This window comes from Lolium rigidum, chromosome 2 (assembly GCF_022539505.1).
Source record: "Lolium rigidum isolate FL_2022 chromosome 2, APGP_CSIRO_Lrig_0.1, whole genome shotgun sequence".
NCBI lineage: Eukaryota > Viridiplantae > Streptophyta > Magnoliopsida > Poales > Poaceae > Lolium > Lolium rigidum.
Window position 1 is genome coordinate 43,022,794 of NC_061509.1, and position 24,428 is coordinate 43,047,221.

Here is a 24,428-nt window from a genome sequence, read left to right on the forward strand (position 1 = left end):
CTTGCTCTAATTCTGGCTCCGCCACTGGTGAGTCGCCAAAGCAGACGTGCACATGACACGGTCGCCGGACAAGAATCTGGTGGATCCAGAGTCGTCGAACGCGATCGCCTCATGTAGGTTGTAGGCTTGTAGCCATGTGTGAGTGTGTGACCTGCTGCGCTGCAGCTAGGGCTCAGAGCATGGAGCAACGTGTCTCCTCCCACACTCCATCCTCGAGCATCGACGCGGTCGGCCCAGAAGAGCCATGATGGGCGAACACACCAATGGACAAACCCATCGCTCTCGGCCCGCAAACCGGCCCAGCCAAAAGCGCTTGCCGCGCGCGTGTGCACGCCACGTCCCATCTCTTCCCCACCACCACACCAAGCTCACACGCGCTCGCCTAGCTAGCTCGAGAACACACTCGCCAGCTCGCCAGCTCGTTCCTTCATCCAGCTCCGTTCATTTCCTTATCTCCTCTCTCTCTCTCTACCCCCACCAGCCACATCTCCACCGACCGATCGCGCGCGCCCAGCCCAGCCAAGGACGCGCCCATGGCCGCACCGATGGCCTCGCCGCTCACGGCCGTCGTCCGCGCCGCCCGCCTGCACCCCGTATCCTGCTCCGCCTCCACGCCCAAGAACCCCAAGCATTCGCCGCAACACCAACCACCGCGGCCATCCACCTCTCCTCTACCAACGGCGCTCGTGGCCGCAGCGGCGCCGCTGCTGCTGGCGGCGCTCCCGCCCCCGGACGCGCTGGCGGTGGGCGGCGAGCTGGGCATCCTGGAGGGAACGACCGTCGCGCTGCTGCACCCGGCCATCATGGGCGGCCTCTTCGCCTACACGCTCTGGGCGGGCTACCTCGGCTGGCAGTGGCGCCGCGTCCGCACCGTCCAGGACGAGATCACCGAGCTCAAGAAGCAGCTCAAACCGGCCGCCACCGCCGCCGTCGCCGTCGGCGCCGGGGACTCCGCCGCCCCGCCCGCCGCCAAGTCGCCCACCGAGATCAAGATCGACGAGCTCACAGAGGTAATCACTTTTGAACACACTCGTCTCTTCTAGCATTTCGACCTGTTGTTCTTGCAATGCGGCCGTATACATGTGGGTGATTGACTCATCGCTCTGCCTCTGCTCCGGCGCGCGACATGAACGAACGCAGGAGCGGAAGAAGCTGGTGAAGGGGTCGTACAGGGACAAGCACTTCAACGCGGGGTCCATCCTGCTGGGGCTGGGCGTCACCGAGTCCGTCGGCGGCGCGCTCAACACCTACCTGCGCACGGGGAAGCTCTTCCCGGGCCCGCACCTCTTCGCCGGCGCCGCCATCACCGTGCTCTGGGCGGCCGCCGCCGCGCTCGTCCCGGCCATGCAGAAGGGGAACGAGACGGCAAGGAGCCTGCACATCGCGCTCAACACCATCAACGTCCTGCTCTTCGTCTGGCAGATCCCCACCGGGCTAGAGATCGTCGGCAAGGTCTTCGAGTTCACAAAGTGGCCATGAGATAGCTGGTCTTGATCATCACTTGATACACGAGAATTTCATTAGGCAGCCCTGATCCATCCGCATCCACATGGTTGTTTGCTTCATCCTCTGTTAGTCTGTTAATAACATCATTCGCCGACTTTTAAGTGCAAAGTTTTGGTGACATTTGTCACACGTAAATATATAATGATTTTTTTTTTTCGACAACAATTCTCCATTGCTCAAAAATTCAAAATCCCAAATAGTTCTTGCCAGCTTGGGAATTTGTTTGGACATCTGTCGGTGCTCCAGCATAATGATCATACTCCTCTTTGGGGCGCGCTTGCGCTGATATGAAGATTGTTCAGTCGCTATAGGATTAGGTTCATAAGGCGATGTCCAACATTGGGCGATAAGCAGGCATGGCAGCGCGGAGACATGAGCCAGTGAGAATGTTTATCGTGCTTTCTCAAGATTTAGTCCTACTTCTGAGGTAGGATCTGATGATTTATATGATGTGGGCAAGGATGATGAATGTGCTTGGATTAAGATTGAGGAAATGAAGAAGGATATGAGTAAGTGGCATATCATCTAAAAACTGGAAGGTATGTTGAAGTTGTTGGAAAGATACTTTTCAACGGAAAATTACAACATATGCATGAAACACTGATTGTGCAAATTATCAAGAAAAGATGATACCTATACAATTGAGCTATTTATTTTTGTTACACATTAAATTAAAAATATTATTTAGATTAATTTGGAACACACTAGGCATTAGGCTGCTGTTGGGTGGGGTGGTCTCCTTGGCACGCTTGCAACGAATGTATCTTTTGGACAAAAGAATTCACCATTGATTAAAATACAAAATCCCAAATAGTTCGTGTCAGCTTAGGGTTTTGTTTGGACATCCACGGGTGCTCAATATTACTCCTCTTTGGCACTTGCACCGTTGTCGTTCATCATCCTTGGTAAGGGAATTGTTATGTCGCTATACGATTAGGTTCATCAAGCTTTCTCACGATGTACATGATGTACATGAAGCCTCGGGCCAACATTTGCCAACAAGCGGAGACATGAGATGGTAAGAATGTCAATTGTGCTTTGGGGAGATGTATATGTGTGGTTCTTGGGGGTAGGATTTAAGGACTTTATATGATGTCGGCGTGGATGATTAATGTTTATGGCTTCAGAACTTCAGATTGTGGAAATAATAAAGTATTTGAGTAAGTGATATATCATTCAAAAAATTAGAAATTTTGTTGATTCTTGCAATGACAATGTTGGTGCGCAAAATTTCAAGACAAGATGTTACCTATAAAATTGAGATTTTCTTATCTACAACATATGCAACTAAAAATATGTATATTAATTTGGCGCACTAGGCGTTAGCCGCCTGTTGGGTGGTTTGGTGTGGTGTCCTTCGCATGTGCTCAAAATTTCAAGACAAGATGTTACCTATAAAATTGTGCTTTTCTTATCTACTTCCTCTCACCATAAATAGATGCCGAAGTTTGACTAAATTTGGATGTATCTAGACACTCTTTAGTGTATAGATACATCCGAATTTGAAGAAATCTTTGGCATCTTTTGATGGACGGAGGGAGTACAACATATTCGACTAAGAATATGTATATTAATTTGGCGCACTAGGCGGTAGCCGCCTGTTGGGTGGTTTGGTGTGGTGTCCTTCGCATGCATCTTTTGTTCACGTGTAACAATGGTGCAACAAATCTCCCCTTACCTCGTAGCAAATACGTAAAATTTGTTGCAACATTGAAATATGGCTATGTAGCAAAATATATGTGTATATTACAAATCTATATTTGTTGTCACAAAACATTGATAACTTTGATGCAACATAAAAACTAAATGCATGCACTATATCTGACAAACGCAAACAACAAGAAAATAAAACACATAGAATATGAGAAATTCCCCTTGAAGCGTGCACCCATGATCATTGATACATGTTACCCATGTGTACACAACAAAAACACATATACACTTGTCTCTTGTCGCATGTAGAAAGTAGAAAGACTCTTTGCAACATAAAATTCCCCACAAATCTTTAACCTCCACCATCAACAATGGAGACACCAATTTCACTGCCACGACCTGATGATGACAGTGGTGTCAGATCACTGAATCCCCAAAGGTGTCGGATCTGGTGTTCCCGAACTCGTATCCTCCAACCTCGCTTTATCCTTGAGCTGCTAACAAAGAGAATATCATGATCAAAGCTTAACTCCTCCAACGAAGGAATGTGACATGCCCCCCAAATTCACCTATGGTCAGAGTCTCACTGTGTCACCTTGACCAAATGGCGGCAAATGGCGACGGGACACCGCGGGAAATTGCGGCAAATGGTGGCGGGAGAGAAATTTGATGAGGCAAGGTTTTTGTGCGCTTACTACTGATAATAAACTTAGGGTAATCACGGACAAAACGCATTGATCATGCACCGTTGCCCTTACCGGCGCCGACTAGAACCTATCGGCCACGCCCAAGCCAAAATTCCTGTCGGACACTCAACGTCGATAACATCATGTCGGCGTCCTCTACGCCGACATGTCAGCCGACGAGACGACACTATCGGTCAACAGACTCGAGCTGCTTGGCTTAGCCGTGGCCGATAGGGTCCAGTCAGCATCGCCGTGGCCGAGGCCGTATTATTTTCGAAAATTCCCAGCTTCCATTATTATTTGCGAAAATCAATAAAAAATTCGTACTACTAGCATTATTTTTCAAAAAATAGCCACATTTGTAGGCAAAGCTCCGAGCCTTGGGCATCAGTCACTGTATCCAGATCACGCAACAGAGCACGGAACGACAGCGACAACAGCAACAGCGGCGGGCTTTCTCCCTTTCTAAACCCCCTCCTTTTCCTCTCCCCGCCGCCGCCGCCGCCGCCGGCAATGGAGGGCTTCCACAACCTCCTGGCGCGCCCCAACTCCGCGCCGCTCGCCTTCTCCCTCCCGCGCCCGCGCCGCAGGCCGCCACCGCCACGCCCTCACACCATCGCCTGCCGCGCCGCCAGCCGCTGGGCCGACCGCCTCTTCGCCGACTTCCACCTCCTCCCCGCCGCCTCCGCCGCGCCTGAGCCTCCGTCCGCGGCCCCCGCCTCCGCGTCCCCCTTCGTCCCGCTCTTCCCCGACGCCGCCGACCGATCTCTCCCCCTCCAAGTCGACTTCTACAAGGTTAGGCCGTACAACATCCGCCTCACGGGCATCTCCTGCAATCTCCTCCTAGGTCCTCCTCACAACACAAATCTGATAGACGAGAAATACTCCATTGTGCTTGAAATGTGATTGATATTCTTCCTTAACAAAAGCTGTAGCTCCAACAATTCCCCTTTTAGAGATTTCACCACCAACCCTCATTTTCTAGGTTATTCTCCCCTCCAACCCCATAAAAAGAATGCCCCTTTACCTGCTGTACGAACCTTTGCATGCATTGTGCGGAAACCTTTCGGAAATGATGATTTGGTCCCTGCTCAGGTCCTGGGCGCAGAGCCCCACTTCCTCGGCGACGGCGTCAGGAGGGCGTTCGAGGCGCGGACAGCCAAGCCGCCACAGTACGGTTACAGCACGGACGCACTCGTCGGTCGCCGGCAGATACTGCAGATCGCCCACGACACCCTCACGGACCAGAGCTCCCGCACGGAGTACGACCGCGCGCTCTCCGAGAACCGTGATGCGGCGCTCACGTTGGATGTTGCTTGGGACAAGGTGAGGTGTTCGGGGCAGCAGAGTTCGCGCGCTTGGCTCTTGTAGGATTTCAAATTCAGTTAGGGATACGATTGGTCTCTGCTTAAATTGGGTGTCTTGCCAAACAGGTTCCGGGTGTGCTGTGTGCGCTTCAGGAGGCTGGGGAGGCACGGGCGGTGCTTGCGATCGGAGAGCGGTTACTGGAGGATCGCCCGCCCAAACGGTTCAAGCAGGATGTGGTGCTAGCTATGGCTCTGGCTTATGTGGACCTGTCGAGGGATTCAATGGCGGCAAGCCCTCCAGATGTGATTTTCTGCTGTGAGGTGCTTGAAAGGGCCCTCAAGCTCTTGCAGGTTAGTTATTTTCACCATCGGACATTGTAATGCAGATTTAACTTGTCTAATGTCGCTTTACACAAACAGTTTTTTTTACTAATCTTAGTGTCATATGTCGAATTAGGTGAAAATATAATTTCTGTTCTATTAGTGCTGTATATAATACATATTTATCTATTTGGTGGTAGTGCTGAGTTTTTTTTTTTGGCTCGGTAAGTCCCCTTATAAATACTTAAGTATTTCTGTATGTGATTTCCTTTTGTTACGATTTGTCAAAAGTCTTGCTTCCATGCTTTCCAAATCTTGAGATTTCTCGGTTTTGTCTTACTATTCCTAAGTTTGCACCCAGCTGACAATAACACTGATTACGTATATGAATGATACATTTTTTTTCTCGTTCCCCAATATTCCATTAAAATTAGTTATCACAACATTGTAAGATAGTAATACCTAAAAGGCTTTAAATTTCTCATTTCCCTTTTGAATTCAGAGGTGCCTTTCAATTTCATTGACCTTGATACTAATTTCATAGATATGCCTTTGCTATTACAGTAAATAAATGAGAAAATTAGCGTATAGTGATTATTTAATTTGTCACCATTTTTCCTGTTCAGAGAAGAGCAGGGACAGATCCTACTCATTATATAAGGAGTATGATAAATGTAGAAGAAGTCTACACTACAAGATCAAATTGTATAAAAGGAGACTCAATAAAAGACGATATTTTCATTTTATATTTTCACTGGGAAGATATTTCAATGGATAGAATAAGTTAAATATGTGAAGACCAGCTTGAAATGCATATGTTGTATGTTGCTAAAATAGATGTTCTGGATTCAGTAGTAACAGATATGTCTTCCTTTAGGAGGATGGGGCAAGCAATCTTGCACCTGATCTGCTGTCACAGATTGATGAAACTTTGGAGGAGATCACACCTCGTTGTGTTTTGGAGCTTCTTGCCCTTCCTCTTGATGAAAAACATCAGAATAAACGCCAAGAAGGTCTTCGAGGTGTGAGAAACATTTTATGGAGTGTTGGTAGAGGAGGTATTGCTACTGTTGGAGGAGGATTTTCTCGTGAAGCTTACATGAATGAGGCCTTTTTGCAGATGACGTCGGCTGAGCAGGTTCGTATTTATATAAAAAAAAAATTCACAAGGCAGTAGCCTGTTCATATTGCTGTGACAATTTTTTCAGAAATGTATTGATTCATTTTGCATTACAAACCTTAGATGGATTTCTTTTCAAAAACTCCGAATAGCATACCACCTGAGTGGTTCGAAATCTACAGTGTGGCACTCGCAAATGTTGCTCAAGCAATTGTAAGTAAAAGGCCAGAGCTCATCATGATGGCAGATGATCTTTTCGAACAGCTCCAGAAGTTCAATATAGGTTCTCAATATGCTTATGATAACGAGATGGATCTTGCATTGGAAAGGGCACTCTGCTCATTGCTTGTGGGAGATATTACCAACTGCAGAATTTGGCTTGCAATTGATAATGAATCCTCACCACATAGAGACCCCAAAATTGTAGAGTTTATTGTGAACAACTCTAGCATCGACCAAGAGAATGATCTTCTTCCAGGGTTGTGTAAGCTTTTGGAGACTTGGCTTGTCTCAGAGGTTTTCCCTAGGAGCAGAGATACTCGAGGTATGCAGTTCAGACTTGGAGACTACTATGATGACCCAAAAGTTTTAAGCTACCTAGAAATGATGGAAGGTGGCGGTGCTTCTCATTTGGCTGCTGCTGCCGCTATAGCAAAACTCGGAGCTCAAGCTACAGCTGCTCTTGGTACCGTCAAATCAAGTGCTCTCCAAGCATTCAGCAAGATTTTTCCATTGATAGAACAGCTAGATCTTTCAGCCATGGAAAATCCTGACAATGGTCTTGAGGGTTCTCTTCAGAAATTTGATCTGAAAAAAGTTATGGGATTTGACATACATGATTCCAAAAATGCGGCCTTGAAGATTGTCTCTGCTGGTGCATTGTCTGGTCTGCTGGCAGTAATAGGCCTCAAGTACATGCCTCGTAAGAGGGTGCTCCCTGCTATCAGGAGCGAGCACGAGGCCGTGGCAGTTGCTAATGTTGTTGACTCAGTTGATGGTAAGGAGACACTCTTTACTTTCAACTAATAAGACAAAACCTCCCATGTGTTTACTGGCCATGCTTGATGTCTAATGAATTACATTTTTGGATAGCAGCTTTGTTTCGATTAATAAAACAAAACCTTCCATGTTATTACTGGCCATGCTTGATGTCTAATGAATTACATTTCCGGATAGCAGCTTTGTTTCGACTAATAAAACAAAACCATGTGTTTACTGGCCATGCTTGATGTCTAATGAATTACATTTTCGGATAGCAGCTTTATGTTGATGTTTTTGACAGAATTATGTGCCAAAATTTCGATCCATTTCTAAATTTGTTTCTGAAACCATAATACATGTACTAGTTCTGTGCCTAATATTTTTTTTTGAGAGAAGTTCTGTGCCTAATATAACCCTTCATATTTGTCTATTGAAGATGATGCATTCGAAGAGTCAATACATATTCCTAGAATGGATGCAAAGTTGGCAGAAGATATTGTGCGCAAGTGGCAGAGTATCAAATCCAAGGCCTTGGGATCGGATCATTCTGTTGCGTCATTGCAAGAGGTAAGGTTCAAAACTTTGACCGGGTTATTGGTTTGTACTTGCACTCATGAGCTCCCTTATGTAGCCAGAGACACTTTGCATAGTCGTTTATGTCACTGTTTGCTGTTCATGAGTATACTTGCGTGATAGTAACCCGGCTTGTTTGGCTAGTGTTTTAGCACTTCCATTGTCACAGTATTTCCATAGTCAGAGCATAATTTTCCGGGAGTTATTTTCACTGCTAACTTATCTCAGCCTTCTGCTTGTAACCGGAACTGATTCCCCCAATTCCAACAGGTTCTTGCTGGCAACATGCTAAAGGTATGGACGGACCGAGCCGCAGAGATCGAGCAGCATGGCTGGTTCTGGGACTACACGCTGTCCGACGTGACGATCGACAGCATCACCATCTCCCTGGACGGACGACGGGCGAGCGTGGAGGCAACAATCGAGGAGGCAGGCCGGCTCACTGATATAACCGACTCAAAGAACAACGATTCGTACGACACCAAATACACCACCCGGTATGAGATGGCCTTCACCAAATCAGGAGGGTGGAAGATAACCGAAGGCGCGGTCCTCAAGTCATAGAACATTCGGTGTGCAGCAACCTTCCTAATTCTTTTTAAGTTTTTTGTGCGTGTAAATAAGCAGTGTAGGCTATTTTCAGTCTTGGAAGACTGATATTTTTGGTTAGTCTGATGTTATCAGTGATGAGCTTTTTTTTTCTCTTCCTGTGTTGGATTCCGTTTATTGTTAGGCTAGATCCTTGGAGATAAAAGAGAGAAAGGAATTGCTAGATTTCTAAACCAGAACATCTTTGACCTTCTTTTGTGATTGATGTTCTTAGAGCATCTCCAGTCGCGTCCCCCAAACGGCGCCGGATTAAGCGTTTGGGGCACGTGTTTTGTTTGCGCCGCATTTGGGGGACGTTGCTCCCCAATCGCGTCCCCGCCGCCCCCCAGACATTAAACAAGGATTTTTGATAACACAACCATTTATTAAATATAGCATACAAATAAATATGTTTGCGGAGATTGTTTTTAAATTAAAATACACAAACAATAAAACAACTAAACAAATGTAAATAAATAGGGCTAGATCAATGTGCCGCGGCATTTGCTGATAATCCTTTGATCCTCCACAAATGCTCAACGAGATCAGCTTGAAGTTGCTCGTGAACATTGCTATCACGGATCTCTGCGTGCATGGCGAGGAAATCAACAAAATCTGCAGGCAACTCATGATCAACCTCCGCAAGAGGGCCTTCACACTCATAGGGACCAACATGTGACCTGGCATGATTCTTGCGGTCATCCTCGATGATCATGTTGTGCATGATCACACAAGCCTGCATCACCTCCCACATTTGATCATGAGACAAGCTTAGAGCAGGGTACCGAACAATTGCAAATTGAGCTTGAAGCACACCAAATGCCCGCTCGACATCCTTCCTGCAAGCCTCCTGTCGTGTAGCAAAGTGGGAATTCTTCTGATCTGATGGATTCGAGATTGTTTTGACAAAAGTGGCCCATGTTGGATATATACCATCGGCTAGATAATAGCCTTTGGTATATTGGTGGTCATTGATCTCATAGTTGCATGGTGGAGCATGCCCTTCCACTAGTCTGCTGAACACCGGAGACTACTGCAACACGTTGATGTTATTGTGTGATCCGGCCATGCCAAAAAAAGAATTCCAAATACATAGGTCATAATCTGCCACAACTTCAAGCACCACACTGCAATATCCATGACGCTCTTTGTATATACCTTGCCAAGCAAATGGGCAGTTCTTCCATGACCAGTGCATGCAATCGATACTTCCAAGCATTCCAGCTGGCAGCATTTTGTGTGCCATGATCCTTGCAGTCTCTTCCTCAGTTGGCCCTCTCAAGTAGTATTTGCCAATCTTTCCCACCACAGCTCGGCAAAACTTGTACATGCACTCAATGGCAGTAGACTCACTCATGCGAAGGTAGTCGTCCTGTGTATCGGCAGGTGCTCCGTATGCAAGCATCCTCATGGCGGCGGTGCACTTCTGAATCGACGAGAACCCGACATCGCCTACAGCGTCGTGCTTGAGCTTGAAGTAGGGGGGACTCTCGAACGCCGTGGAGGATATTCATGAATAGACCCATGCTCATCCTATACCGGCGCCGAAAATTCTCGGTATGTGTTGCGTCATCTGCGAAGTAGTCGTTGTGCAGCATGGTATGCCCCTCCATCCTCTGCCGGGGCTTCGACTTCTTTCTCTCCGGCCTTAATCCTCCGCGGTGTGGCCTCTTCCTCTTCTCCGCCTTGGCGTTAAGCACGCCCTGGAGGGTCGTGATGATCAGGCTCCCGGAGGTCGTCGTCGAAGGCTTGCTCGTCCTCCAGCAGTTGAGCAATCATCTCGTCGTCGCTATCCATGTCTGAAGCAAAATCAATGGTTAAAATTGCGCCGCGGCAGACGACGCAACGAACAGCGGCCAATCGTGCGTACCTGGCAAGGCGTCGAGCACCTTGTGTGCGTGGAGGTGGGGCGGATTTGACGCCGCGTTCTCGAACGCGCGGGCGAAGCGGCAACGGCGGAACGACCGGCGAGAGTGCCAGCCGCGACGATGGTGCCGACTCTCAGAAGAGATCAGTCGTCGAAACGGCCGGCAAATCCAGCGGCGGCGGGGGGTGGGAGGCGCGGGAGGGAAGGAGCGACGAGAAAAAAAGGCACAAGCCAACGGTTTATGGAAATAGTCACCGACATGTGGGAACCCGCCTCACTTTTCGTTGTGTCCGGCGTGCCCAGAGAGTCCCCTGTGGGGCGGGGATGGGCTCGGGACGGCGGACACCGTATCGGGGCGCGCCGGACAAAAAATGGCTTTGAGGGACGCGGCTGGGAACGTTTTTTTGTCCGACGCGTCCCAAATCGTTTTAGGGGACAGTTTGGGGGACGCGACTGAAGATCTTAGTTGTGATCACAAGATTTCATGACAAAGGATGGAATCGCTGAGAGCTGTAGTAGTACCACCAAAACATTGTAAGTGTACCTAAGTTTGAAAAACACACAATTGACAAAGACAAAATGTTACAGTAAGACCAGGCCATGTTTATAACACTACAGCCTCTGCTTTTATTTCCAAAATATATATGGGAGGTTAGAGCATCTCATTAGGGGTGACCCAAATGGTTCTGGGCCGTTCAAAACGGTGCAGGCTGGTGAACTGGTTGCGCACGCTTCATCCATTAGTCCACCAGATACAGTGCGTGTGTCCTACCTTGCGTGTCACGGGCCTGCATGGAAGCGACCTGGAGGCAGAAGGCTGACTAGCAGCAGCAGCCATAGCCTGCGTAGACATTGATGCTGATGGGGCTAGAACGTTGCGCATGCATTGATGGTCAGGGCTACTTAAACTGGCACATCCCTATGATCATTGCCAAGCCAAGCACTGTTGATGAAGACGCTGAAGTGGCTAAAGAAGATGATGTCCTTGCCACCGCGACCAGCGAGGACGAAGATGAGGACGAGGACATGGAGGATGAGGCACCTCCCGCCACTTTGAAGTTGGAGGCCCTCGTCCCCGACGAGTACGACGAAGATGCGACCACAACCACCGCCATGGGGCTTCCCAAGGCAGAGGAGGAGGCCAAGTGGTCTTGTCCCAGCCTGGACGAGGTCGTCCAACTATCTGCCATGGTAGCGGACCACTTCGCCTCTGTGCCACCACCGCCACCACTACCGCCACACGGGTCGCCACACGCCGCCTCCTTTGTAGCATGCGCCACCATCCACTCCGCCACAGTACGTGCTGCAACCGCCGCAGTATATGTCGTCGGAGGTCCTTGCTTGGGCGCACCACAGCCATGGACGTCTCCATCGTTCATCGACCTCATCTCTAAAGACGAAGAAGACGGCGGAACTGGGAATTTAGTGTTTTTTAAATTACTTTTTATGTAAATTCTGTTTGAATGAATGAATTTTTATCAAATGTTTTGCATCGCTTTTAAAATCCATTTGAATTCAGTATTTTTGTGTATGCGGTCAACGGGTCAAATGATCAGCGGGATTGAATGGGACACGCAAAATCTGTCCGCGAAATAATCCAAACAGACAGAATCAAACCATTCAAATCTCAAGATCGCGAGATGCCATTATTTTCAGAAATAATAGATCGAATCAAAGAAATTCTTGGATTCTACAAGCAGGACCGAAAGGGATATGCATTGCCAGGCTGGAGTGAGGGTCGAGACCTGAGAAGGCGCCACGTACGACCCATCTCACTCTCAGCACCCTCACGTCCCATCCTGCAATGCAAAAGAAAGAGGCATGTGAGGGCATCTCCAACCGGGCGACCCATCCCGCGCCCGCGCGTCCGGATGGGTCCAGCCGGACAAAAACCCGGCCCAGCGCGCGGACCCATCCCTAAAACGGATGCCCGCGGCGTCCGGAACGACGCAAACCCGGCCCAAATCTTGGCCGGGTTTGCGTGGCCGCGGACGCGAAAGGCTGGTCGCTCGCGTCCGCCCGCTGTCCGCCCCCGGCCCGCGTGTCATAGGCATAAGTAATATATTTCATTAAATAGAGAACTCATTACATTTTTTTTTTAGCTACTACTTCTATCCTATACGTACGGGGCCGGCGGCCTCGCCGGCGACTCCTCGCCGGCTCGCCGTCGGGGCCGTGGATTTCACTCGACGCGGGCGGCCTGTACGCGTGAGGATTCCACTCCAGCTTTCTACGGGCTGGGTGGCGCGTCGGCGGCGGCGAGGGCGTCGGCGGCGGCGCGGGCGGCTTCGCGGGCCTCGGCGGCTTGGACGGAGGGCATCATCCTCCTCCGTTCCGCCGCGCGGCTGCCGGGCGCGCTCGCGCTCCGCCTCTCCGCGGCGGAACCATCCGCTTCCCGCATAGCTCAAACTCCCGCAGGTCGGCGCGTTCCACGGCGGTGCGCGCCTCCAAGCGGACGCGGCCGGCGGCCCGGGCCTCGTGGTTGTCCTGCCGCCGGCGCATGCGCTCTTGCCGGCCGCGCTCCGCCGACGCGAAGCATCCTCCCGGGCGCGCCGCTCGGGCGACGGCATCCGGATGAGGTCACGGGCTGCTCGCATAGCGAGCAGCCTCGTTCTTCCGGCCGAGGAGGTCGCCTAAGCGGCGGCGGCCGGCCCGCCAGATGCCCTCGTGCTCCTTCGTCACGCGCGTGAGGTCGGCGAGACGCTCCTCGATGGCGGCGTTGATGTTCGCCATCGCGAGGTCCTCCGCGGCGACGGGCTCCTCCGCGGCGTCCGCCCCTCCTCCACGGCCGCGTACCGGCCCGTCCGCGGTCTCGTGCCATCCCTCCGCGGCCGCTTCCCCCATCTCCGCGTCACCGGCCTTCTTTGCCGCCGCCTCGGCGGCCGACGCGGAGCGCCTCGTCGTCGGCGACCCACCGCGAGTCCGCGCGCTCCTCCTCGTCCGTCCGCGGGAACCCGGCCCGGCGGCGAGGGAGAGCTTGGCCCATGTGGACCGAAGGGTGCGCGGCATGGCGCCGGACAAGGTGGAGGGAAGAGAACGGTGATGCGGTGCAGGTGAGACCGCCGCCGTCTTTATAGCCGGCGGTCCGGCGGGAAACTTAGGCGCGAGCGCGCGCCAATGGCGTTGCGCGCGCGGGAACCTTGGTGCGCGCGGGATCTTTCCGCGCGTTCCACCTCCCGCCATGGCCGTCCCGTCGAGGCTCCGCCATGGCGCGCCGCCGCGCAGCGAAGACGAACCACGTGGCGTCTCTTTGGGTCGCCGCGTTGGGCGCCGCGTGCGACCCAAACGGACACGCGGACGCGGGGCGCTGTCCGCGTGTCCGGGCGGCCACGCAAACGGCCCAAAACGGACGGCCCAGCGCGTCCGTTTGGGTCGCCCGGTTGGAGATGCCCTGAGGACGGAGCGCTGCGGGCCCCACGTGCCACTCCCCTTGTCGTCGTCGTCTTCTTGGAGGGAGCCGCTCGCTCGCCACCAGCAACTTCAGTTCTCCCTATCGCTTTCCCCTTTCCCTCTCACCTCCGTACCGAGCGAGAGCAGACCACCTCCCTCGTCGTCGATTCGATCGCCGGCCGGCCGGCCGGCCGCGAGCTCCTTCTCCCGATTCGGTCGCAGGTAACCCATGCCTTCCTCTCACGCACCCTTCAATCCATCCTGCCTACCCTGTTTCCTTCTGTTTCTTTCTTGGTTCCGTGAACGACCGAATGAATTCGTGAACTAGCCCGTCAGAGCTTCACCGTCGATCGAGATTGCTCTTCTTTCTCCCCCCTGCTTCTAGATTCGTCTGTTCTTCCACGTATACCAACCGCGCCAGTAGTGTAGCACGCGTGTTACTATTTTTAGTAGAACGAGTTGAGAAACTGCAAGCGCATGAAAAATCAGTGCTCCCTCCGATCCAGAATACTTTCCCACAAATGAGCGAATCTACAAAATAGAACACGCCTGGATACATGCATTTTTTGGACAAGTATTTTTGGAACGGAGTGAGTACTGAAGAGGAGACAAGTGTTTTGGACCGGAGGGGCTACCGAAAAGGAAGGGATTAGCGACTCTTCTTTTTTGGTGATTCTGATCTTCGTTCTCCTCCCTCTGTTTCTTAGATTTGTTAGTTCTTCTTCTAGATATATCAGCCTAGCTAGGAGTTGGATTTTTATCTGTCCTTCTTCTGCATAATATCAACTGAATTTTTAGTAGGAGTTGAATTTTTATCTGTCCTTCTTCTGCATAATATCAGCTGAATTTTTAGTAGGAGTTGAAAAATCACAAGTAGAAGAACAGATAAAAATGGAAGTGATTAGCGCAGCAGGCTGGCTATACATCCAAATTCATCCCTGGGTACAGACTGGTTTCTTGACGCTCATTCTAATAAAGATAATTAAAGCACGGCCTAATCCCCACAACCCGCGTCAGCCTTTATTAACGGCCCCGTAAAATAATTTGGATCCTCGTACCATATCAAGCTGTTGCCACAAGAACTCGTCAAGTTGTTACAAACAAGGCTGTCACCTATCAGTATCGAAATACTAGGCAATATTGTTCTCTTGTCAGCAGTAGTACCATGATACTATGAGATTTTTATTTCAATTAAAATATATGTTTATATTAATAACATACCTCAAATAAATTTAATATTTAATTTGAATTTTGAGTATATTTTATGTCTTTCATAGAGTAATGATGTATTTAAGTAATGTAAATATAGGCCGACTCATCCAATGCATGATTCAAGCATAACTAATTACGAACACACAAAACAGAAGACTGGATATGCTTGACATTTGGTACAAACAAATTGCTAGTTGATTGCTTTCTTGCATCACATACAAACTCCTTTTTAAACTCATCTCGCCCAAACTTATTGACGTTGTACTGTTTAAATACTTAGTTAGGCTTGTGACTACAGAACAATTTTTTACTCTTCAGCTTGCCACAACATTGTGTCCATATTTAGGCGTATGGTATCGTTTTTATATCGGGATACTAAAGATATCATGATATGTATCGGGGATACGAATAAGATACTAGCAAATTAAGATACCATCATGATATGTATCGATTGGCTACAGTAGTATCGTAAAATCGTAAGATACTAAGATACTATTGGGATACTGACAACCATGGTTACAAATTTCCTGCATTGATTACTTTTCTTTTTCGCGACCTGTATTTAGAGTAAATATCGTTTCTTGGCCTGCTTGTGGACAGCTCATGTATTGTTCGCCGATATTATTACCATTTCCCTCTCCCTCTCCCTCCCTAGCGAGCGAGAGCAGAGCAGAGCACCTCCCTCCCTCGCCGTCGATTCGATCGCCGGTCCGCCGGCCGCCCGCCCGCCCGCGCAGGTAATCCATGCCTTCTTCTCACGATGCCTTCTTCTCACGCACGCACGCGCCCATCCAGCTCACCTCCCCTGTTTCGTTCTGTTTCTTTCTTGGTTCCATGAACGAACGAATGAATTCGTGAACTAGCCCATCAGAGCAGAGCTCCATCGTCGAACGAGATTCGACGGTTCTGCTCTTCTTTCTCCTCACCCCTGCTCTTAGATTTGTCTGTTCTTCCGCAAACGAAAACCGCGCCAGCAGTGTGGCACAAGTGTTACTATTTTTAGCACTCCAGTACGAGTTGAGAAACTGCAAGCGCATGGAAAATCAGTACTCCCTCCGATCCAGAATACTTGTCCAAAAATGAGTGAATCTGCGAAATAAAACACGTTTAGATACATGCATTTTTTGGACAGGTTTGGACCGGAGCGAGTACTGAAAAAGAGACAAGTATTTTGGACCGGAGGGAGCACTAAAAAGGAAGGGATTGGGGTCTCTTTTCTTTTGGTGATTCTGATCTCCTTTCCCCTCCCTCTGTTTCTTAGATTTGTTTGTTCTTCTTCTAGACATGTCAGCCTGCTAGGAGTTGGATTTTTATCTGTCCTTCTTCTACATATATCAACTGAATTTTTAGTAGGAGTTGCGAAATTGCGAGTAGAAGAACGGATAAAAAGGAAGTGATTGGCGCAGCAGGCTGGCTATATATCCAAATTCATCCCTGGGTACAGACTGGTTTCTTGACGCGCATTCTAACAAAGATAATTAAAACACAGCCTAATCCCCACAACTCAGCGTCAGCCTTTATTTACGGCCCCTTAAAAGTAATTTGGATCCTCGTACCATATCAAGTTGTTGCCACCAAGAACTCGTCAATTGTTACAAACAAGGCTGTCAGTATCGAAATACTAGGCAGGCAATATCGTTTTCTTGTCAGCAGTAGTATCACGATACTATGAGATTTTTATTTCAATTAAAATATATGTTTATATTAGTAATAACATACCTCAAATAAATTTAACATTTAATTTGAATTTTGAGTATATTTGATGTCTTCGATAGAGTATTGATGTATTTAAGTAATGTAAATATAGGCCGACTCGTCCATTGCATGATTCAAACATAACTAATTATGAACACACAAAACAGAAGACTGGATATGCTTGACATTTGGTACAAACAAATTGCTAGTTGACTGCTTTCTTCTTGCACATGCAAACTCCTTTTTAAACTCATCTCGCCCAAACTTATTGACGTTGTACTGTTTAAATACTTAGTTAGGCTTGAGACTACGGAACAATTTTTTACTCTTCAGCTTGCCACAACATTGTGTCCATATTTTAAAAAAGATATCATGATACGTATCGGGGATACTAAAGATATCATGATACTTATCGGGGATACGAGTAAGATACTAGTAAATTATACGTATTGATTGGCTACAGTAGTATTGTAAGATACTACGATACTATCGGGATACTGACAACCATGGTTACAAATTTCCTGCATTGATTACTTTTATCGTTTCATGGCCTGCTTGTGGACAGCTCATGTATTGTTCGCCGATATTATTACCATTGATTCTCTTAATTTATTACATACTTGGCTTGTGTAGGAAGCAAATAGACAATATAAATTTTTTGGGCAAAAATAGAGAAGATACTTGATTGACCTTTGCTCATCTTTTGTAGTCCCTCTCATGGGGTCAAGGAGGGGAAGACAGCAGCATCCTGGTGCTGGTACCGGTGAGGGCTCACAGGCTCCACACCCTGGAGGCAGAGGTGGCCGTGGCCGTGGCCATGTCGCCATATTCCCACCGCAGGCACCTCAACAAGGTAACCAGGGGCAAGGTGGTGCGGCCCCACCGCAGCAGCCGAGGGGTCGCGCCGGAGAGGACGCAGGCCGGGGACGTGCCCGTGGAGGAAGGCCGCCGCAACAGTATCCGAGTGATGGTAGAGGCGCGCATGGGGATGGTGCTGGACCGTTGGGCCGTCTAGCTCCCGAGCTGCGCCAAGCAATGGAGGCATCGAGTGAGCCTCCGCTACGAGCTTCGCAGATGCTGACAGGCCCTTTGGAGCCAGCAGCACAAGAAGATCCACCTGTCGAGCTTGGACAGGACAGCAAACAGGTAGCTGTGCGACCTGAGTCCACCTCGGTTACCGTGTCGGCTGTTCCGTCATCGAGCAAGGCGATGCGGTTTCCCCTGCGGCCGGGGAAGGGTAGCGTCGGCACAAGGTGCCTGGTGAAGGCCAACCATTTCATTGCCCAGCTGCCGGACAAGGATCTCCATCAGTACGATGTGTGTTTATGTTTATCCCCATAATTAAAGATAGCACTCTCTTGTGAGCTACATGTGTCTTTCCTGTCTTGCTAAAATTATGCGTCTTGATCTCTGATGTTGAACAGGTTTCAATCACTCCGGAAGTTACCTCACGAATCGTCAACAGAGCTGTGATCAAGGAGCTGGTAAATCTGCACAGGGCATCTTATCTGGGTGGGAGGCTGCCGGCATATGATGGTAGGAAAAGCTTGTACACAGCAGGCCCACTGCCTTTTACTTCCAAAGAATTTCAGATCACATTACTTGATGACGATGATGGCTCTGGTCCACAGAGGTCAGCCTTTCCTCAGCAGTACGGTTTCCTGGTCGTATGTATTCAGTGTTCTTTTTTGTGTTCAGGGTTCTTGATGTTCTGCTTTATTTTGATTTAGGCGGCAAAGGAATTTTACGGTCGTGATCAAATTCGCTGCACGAGCCGACCTTCATCGCCTTGGAATGTTTTTAGCTGGGAGGCATGCAGAAGCTCCTCAAGAGGCATTGCAAGTCCTTGATATTGTGCTGCGAGAGCTGCCCTCCACAAGGTAGCAACGACGTGCCTGCGCTAGTTATATTCAGAAGTGGCCGTTTAAGACATGAAGATCAATTTGTTTTTCAAATTGTTTTTCCCCACAGATATATGCCATTTGGAAGGTCGTTCTTTTCACCAGATCTGGGCAGTAGGCAACGCCTTGGTGATGGATTAGAAAGCTGGCGTGGGTTCTACCAGAGCATTCGACCTACTCAGATGGGCTTGTCACTCAATATTGGTAAAGGCTCTCCCTCCTCTAGTGTCTCACACACGAAAGAATCTCACCACTGAAATTGTCATGTTGGATTATTGTCTGCATGGTTTTATTGCTTTGGGTTTTTCTGTTCCATTTGAGAGAGAATGTATTTAGTTATCCTAAATTTCCTTTTTGTTGTGCTTTTCCAGATATGTCAGCGACAGCTTTTATTGAGCCATTACCTGTAATTGATTATATCGCGCAACTTTTGAGTTCTAACATTCATTCGAGACCCCTCTCAGACTCTGACCGTGTGAAGGTATTCTTACTAAACTAACTTTTTTTTTAAGATCAAAATGTGGATTTTGAGCTGAAATATGCTCAATGCCTGCTTTTCCAAAACTTAAGATTCTTCTACCATGTCCATTTATTGCTAGTTTTTTTTGGTATACATACTCTGCTTCAGTCTTTCATTAAGAAAATAAGATTGTAATCTACCTTCCATGCAATATATAAGGAAACGGGGATTTGTGTGTGTGTGTGGTGGTGGGGTCTGCGATGTCATGAACTTGGTAGGAGTACGGAAATTTTATCTTAGATATAGTACCATATTCTCTGACTGAAGTTACTTGTCCCATGTAACCGAGAGCTTTTCCATCCAACACATGGGACTATGACTGAATATACTGGTTTATTTTTCTAACCCGAACTGTTAGATAAACTGTATATCAGAACTGTTGTACCGATCTGTTGGCAAATACATTTTTTTCATGGGTTATTTTGAAATAGAAGCATACACGTGCAACTCATACCTTGAAAGAGTTTTAAGGTTTTTTCTTGATAGACATGGGATTTTCGTAAGATCTTCATGTCAGTACTAACTTATACTTCCACAATTTTATTTGTGTGCTCCTGTTGTATACTCACACCATAGATTAAGAAGGCACTTAGAGGAGTAAAGGTGGAAGTTACTCACCGCGGGAATATGCGAAGAAAGTACAGGATATCTGGTCTGACAACTCAGTCAACACGAGAGCTAACGTACGGAAAAATTGTTTTCATATTTTTAGAAGCTGTTTACCAAATGAAACCTTAAGATTTATTTCCATATTCGCTGACAAGCTTGACGTGTTTTTCATGCCGCAGTTTTCCTGTTGATGAAGGGGTACAGTAAAGTCAGTTGTACAATACTTTCAAGAGACATACGGTTTTGCCATCCAACACACTTACCTTCCTTGCCTTCAGGTTGGCAATCAGAAGCGTCCAAATTACTTGCCTATGGAGGTAAACAATGTGTCAAACCAATCTCTCCTATCTTTTTTGTGATTAATTTCCGCAACATGACTCCTAACTCAGTGTGAAACTGTCCATGCTTAAATGCATGCATCATATATTGAAACTATTTTCACTTGGATAACTGCTGATTATTGTTGAGCTTATTTAGGTCTGCAAAATAGTGGAAGGACAGAGATACTCCAAGCGATTAAATCAGAATCAGATAAGAGCTCTCTTGGATGTGACATGCCAGCGCCCACGTGATCGGGAGCGTGATATAATTCAGGCAAGAAATATCTTCTTTTCCATGTCTGATGTGTTTCTACAATTGTTTGTGCAACTTCAGTATAACTCTTCCCTCTATTTTCGTTTTCTGTCTTTGGAACACAGATGGTTAAACATAATGCCTATCAGGACGATCCTTATGCGAAAGAGTTTGGCATTAACATTAGTGACCGTATGGCATCAGTGGAGGCGCGTATTTTACCAGCTCCACGGGTAGGTGGAACCATTTTTTGTAACTTTTGCTCGCTGTTATCAGCTTAAGTACGACTTCGATATAGCTCTTCTTTTAATGCAGCTTAAGTACAACGAGACTGGTAGAGAAAAGGATTGCTTACCTAGAGTTGGTCAATGGAATATGCTGAACAAGGTAACCTCACAAACATCTTCTGTCCAGGAAGTTCACTCACCTTTTGCTTTGGGAACAAAGACTACCTTTTATCTTTATTTGCTTAATTATTGCCTGCCTCAACTCTTTTTTTCGACATTTGCCTGCCTCAACTCTAAAGCGGCTTTATTTCTAATATATGGAAATAACCGAAATGGAACTAATAGGGAAACCAACTAAAGATGGAAATAATTGTGCTAATCAGACTAACCGCAGGTTGAAATAAATAACCTGTAGCCTAGTTGTGCGTTAGCAACTTTCTGCAGAAACAGTATTGTATATCCTAGGTACAACACACTTTGCACCCTGCATCTTTTGTGATATTGGCAAGCTGCATGATAAGTAGAATTCCGGATAGAAAGTTTGGCCTCAGCTGCTCCTGGTTCTGATGTACTTATATCTTACTTTTCTCCATTTTAACTTTACCAAACGGAAGACTGTGCATGTCTTTTCTGTTGAGCTGCACAATACGACAATTGAGCATTGAGAAAACAGCTTTCTATGACAGTTGATTTTTTTCCCTTGAAGTCCATATATTTATGTCCAACATCATCCAGTTGCCGTCTGATTTTTTGGTCGTGGAAGTCGACTGATTTTCAATGCTATCTAAATTTCATTAACCAAATACATGTATATATTTCTTTATTCTTCATGGATCTCTAATGTCCTTTTTCATTTTTCTTATCCAGAAAATGGTAAATGGTGGCAAAGTCAGAAGCTGGATGTGTATCAATTTTGCCCGTAATGTGCAGGAAAGTCTTGTTCGTGGCTTCTGCCATGAACTTGCTCTGATGTGCCAAAACTCAGGAATGGCAAGTATTCTTGACACGCTTCCTGCAAAATGTGCATATTAGCATGAAAGAATCACACCAAGATCCATATATAAAAGCATCAACATGAATCGTAGGCTTTATACTTCAATCTTCATCTAGTCTTCTGCAACTGTAACAGTATCATGTATCATCGTGATAGGACTTTGCTCTGGAGCCTGTTCTTCCACCTCTGTATGCACGTCCTGATCAAGTGGAGCGAGCTCTTAAAGCTAGGTACCATGATGCAATGAACATTCTTGGACCCCAGCGCCGGGAGCTTGATTTGCTTATCGGGATCCTACCTGATAACAATGGCTCACTTTATGGTATCTGAGAAATGCAACCTTCCTATGTTTACTGTGTATTCTCACTGTTGTTGTGCAGATGATGTTCTTTGTTACATTTACTTCTCTCTTCGTCTCATGCTAGGTGATCTGAAACGTGTGTGTGAAATAGATCTCGGAATAGTTTCACAATGCTGCTGTGCGAAGCAGGTGTTCAAAATGAACAAACAGATTCATGCAAATCTTGCGCTCAAGATAAACGTCAAGGTTAGTGCGCCATGAACAAAACAATTTCATGCAATTTGCATTTTGTTCTATCTTCCTTAACTTGCTACCGCTTAATTTTGTTAGGTGGGCGGTAGGAACACCGTACTGGTGGATGCACTGTCGAGGCGGATTCCTCTGGTCACCGACAGACCTACAATTATATTTGGTGCTGATGTGACCCATCCTCATCCTGGAGAGGACAGTAGTCCCTCAATTGCTGCTGTAAGTAAAAATATTAATAGTACATGATTACCTGTTCTCCAGTCTTGACTGTGTGTGAAAAGATTTCTGGTAGTTTGCTAAGCAGTCATTCTATTGTTTTCTTGTAGGTTGTAGCCTCCCAAGATTGGCCTGAGGTCACAAGGTATGCTGGGTTAGTTTCTGCTCAGGCGCACCGGCAAGAGTTGATAGAGGATCTGTACAAGGTCTGGCAAGATCCACAGAGGGGAACAGTCAATGGTGGCATGATTAGGTACACCGGTAATTTATTTAACAATTCTTCCACAATGAACATCTCAAACAATTCATTACTTTGCAAAAATGCAGGGAGCTACTTATATCCTTCAAAAAGTCAACCGGTCAGAAGCCCCAGCGTATAATATTTTACAGGTTTGTTTGTACCCAATAAGAGGACACCAGCAGGTCTTCTGTTGCCTTCTTTCACTAAAGCCTGACCTTATTTACCTTTTTTTACCAGGGATGGCGTTAGCGAGGGACAGTTTTACCAAGTTCTTCTGTTCGAACTCCAGGCGATACGAAAAGTAAATTATCTACTTTATCCAGTTCTTTCTTTGTTCGTATTCGGGTGATGTTTCGATTAAATCCTGATCTCATTGTGTGTCACTCAGGCATGCGCCTCCCTGGAGGCGAACTACCAACCAAACGTGACTTTCATCGTGGTTCAGAAGCGCCACCACACTAGATTATTCGCGCACAATCACAACGATCGGAATTCGGTGGACGGGAGCGGGAACATAATCCCCGGTAAATCGTATAAACAACTCACAGCACATATCGCTGCTATATGTTCAACAATGACGCTTACCCCATGCTCTACATCTGAAGGTACCGTTGTAGATTCGAAGATCTGTCATCCGACTGAGTTCGACTTCTACTTGTGCAGCCATGCTGGCATCAAGGTAAACACCAGAATTTGCTTACATCTGAATCTGGTTTTTGTGATCTTAGAGTCCAACAAACAAATCTATGTAATGTCCTCTGTTCCTAGGGCACCAGCCGCCCCGCACATTATCACGTCTTGTGGGATGAAAACAACTTCACCGCTGATGGATTGCAGACACTTACCAACAACCTCTGCTACACGTAAGACCCTTTTCTTTGGTGAAATATCTCTAATGAAATTTCATTTCTAACTTCTATCAAAAACTTGTACAGCTATGCAAGGTGCACCCGTTCGGTGTCAATTGGTAAGTTACCTTCTTCCGGGGATTATTCTCAAAGTTCTGCCGTATTATTTAGGGTGAAAAGTTCTAAATATCTTGTTTCCTTACTGAAGCCATATTTTTCTCCATTGCAGTTCCACCTGCATATTATGCTCATCTGGCCGCTTTCCGTGCCCGTTTCTACATGGATCCTGAGAGCTCTGACAGCGGCTCTGCGACGAGTGGGCCTGGAGGACGTGGACCGCCGTCTGGTTCGTCGACATCACGCAGTACCAGGACACCGGGCGCAGCTGTTAGGCCTCTTCCAGCTATGAAGGATAGTATGAAGAACGTCATGTTCTACTGCTGATGCTAGGACTGCGAAGATCGAGCTTAAATGGTTCTTATGTTGGTTGCCTCTTGTCATTGCAACTATGTGGAGAGACTAGCACTAATAATCCGCCCGCTGCAATGCGCGTGCGCTGTACTATGTTGGCTTAATTACCATGTACTTGTGTACTCTATGTTGCAAACTATGTTTTGGAGTATATGCTACCCCGTTTAGCTTGCTTAAATAGTTAAGCTCACTTTACGGTACTAACTGTTTTCCTGAGAGATGGGGTGACAGGGGGCGCTGGACTCCAGCAGTCCAGCAGCCAAGCTGAGGTAAGCTGGCATTTGAAGCACAAGGGACGATTTGGACCTGATGGTACTGAACGAAGAAATGTCAAGGAACTGGAGTACTACATGTGCTACCAGGATGCTCAAAGCTAGTC

The 24,428-nt window shown here is 47.4% G+C and overlaps 3 protein-coding genes across 3 annotated transcripts; all 3 read left to right on the forward strand.

The window, feature by feature from the left end:
• The first annotated feature begins 414 nt into the window (after positions 1-414).
• LOC124686326 lies at positions 415-1,490 on the forward strand. The gene is made up of 2 exons (XM_047220292.1): positions 415-1,010; positions 1,141-1,490. The coding sequence occupies exons 1-2, from the start codon at positions 534-536 to the stop codon at positions 1,477-1,479; spliced, it is 816 nt and encodes a 271-aa protein (XP_047076248.1). The 5' UTR covers positions 415-533; the 3' UTR covers positions 1,480-1,490.
• Positions 1,491-5,278: 3,788 nt separating this feature from the next.
• LOC124686327 (protein ACCUMULATION AND REPLICATION OF CHLOROPLASTS 6, chloroplastic-like) lies at positions 5,279-8,834 on the forward strand. Its single transcript, XM_047220293.1, has 5 exons — positions 5,279-5,503; positions 6,351-6,611; positions 6,717-7,590; positions 8,011-8,141; positions 8,418-8,834. The coding sequence occupies exons 1-5, from the start codon at positions 5,399-5,401 to the stop codon at positions 8,709-8,711; spliced, it is 1,665 nt and encodes a 554-aa protein (XP_047076249.1). The 5' UTR covers positions 5,279-5,398; the 3' UTR covers positions 8,712-8,834.
• Positions 8,835-17,987: 9,153 nt separating this feature from the next.
• LOC124691670 (protein argonaute 1C-like) lies at positions 17,988-24,220 on the forward strand. The gene is given in 23 exon segments (XM_047224947.1): positions 17,988-18,216; positions 18,324-18,532; positions 18,630-18,779; positions 18,871-19,004; positions 19,172-19,281; positions 19,897-20,003; positions 20,109-20,128; positions 20,131-20,246; positions 20,407-20,523; positions 20,628-20,735; positions 20,818-20,889; positions 21,597-21,719; positions 21,880-22,045; positions 22,149-22,270; positions 22,355-22,492; positions 22,600-22,742; positions 22,817-22,879; positions 22,968-23,031; positions 23,119-23,254; positions 23,336-23,409; positions 23,499-23,593; positions 23,666-23,697; positions 23,808-24,220. Coding segments are annotated over 23 exon segments (2,622 nt in total). The 5' UTR covers positions 17,988-18,108; the 3' UTR covers positions 24,023-24,220.
• The last annotated feature ends 208 nt before the right edge of the window (positions 24,221-24,428 follow it).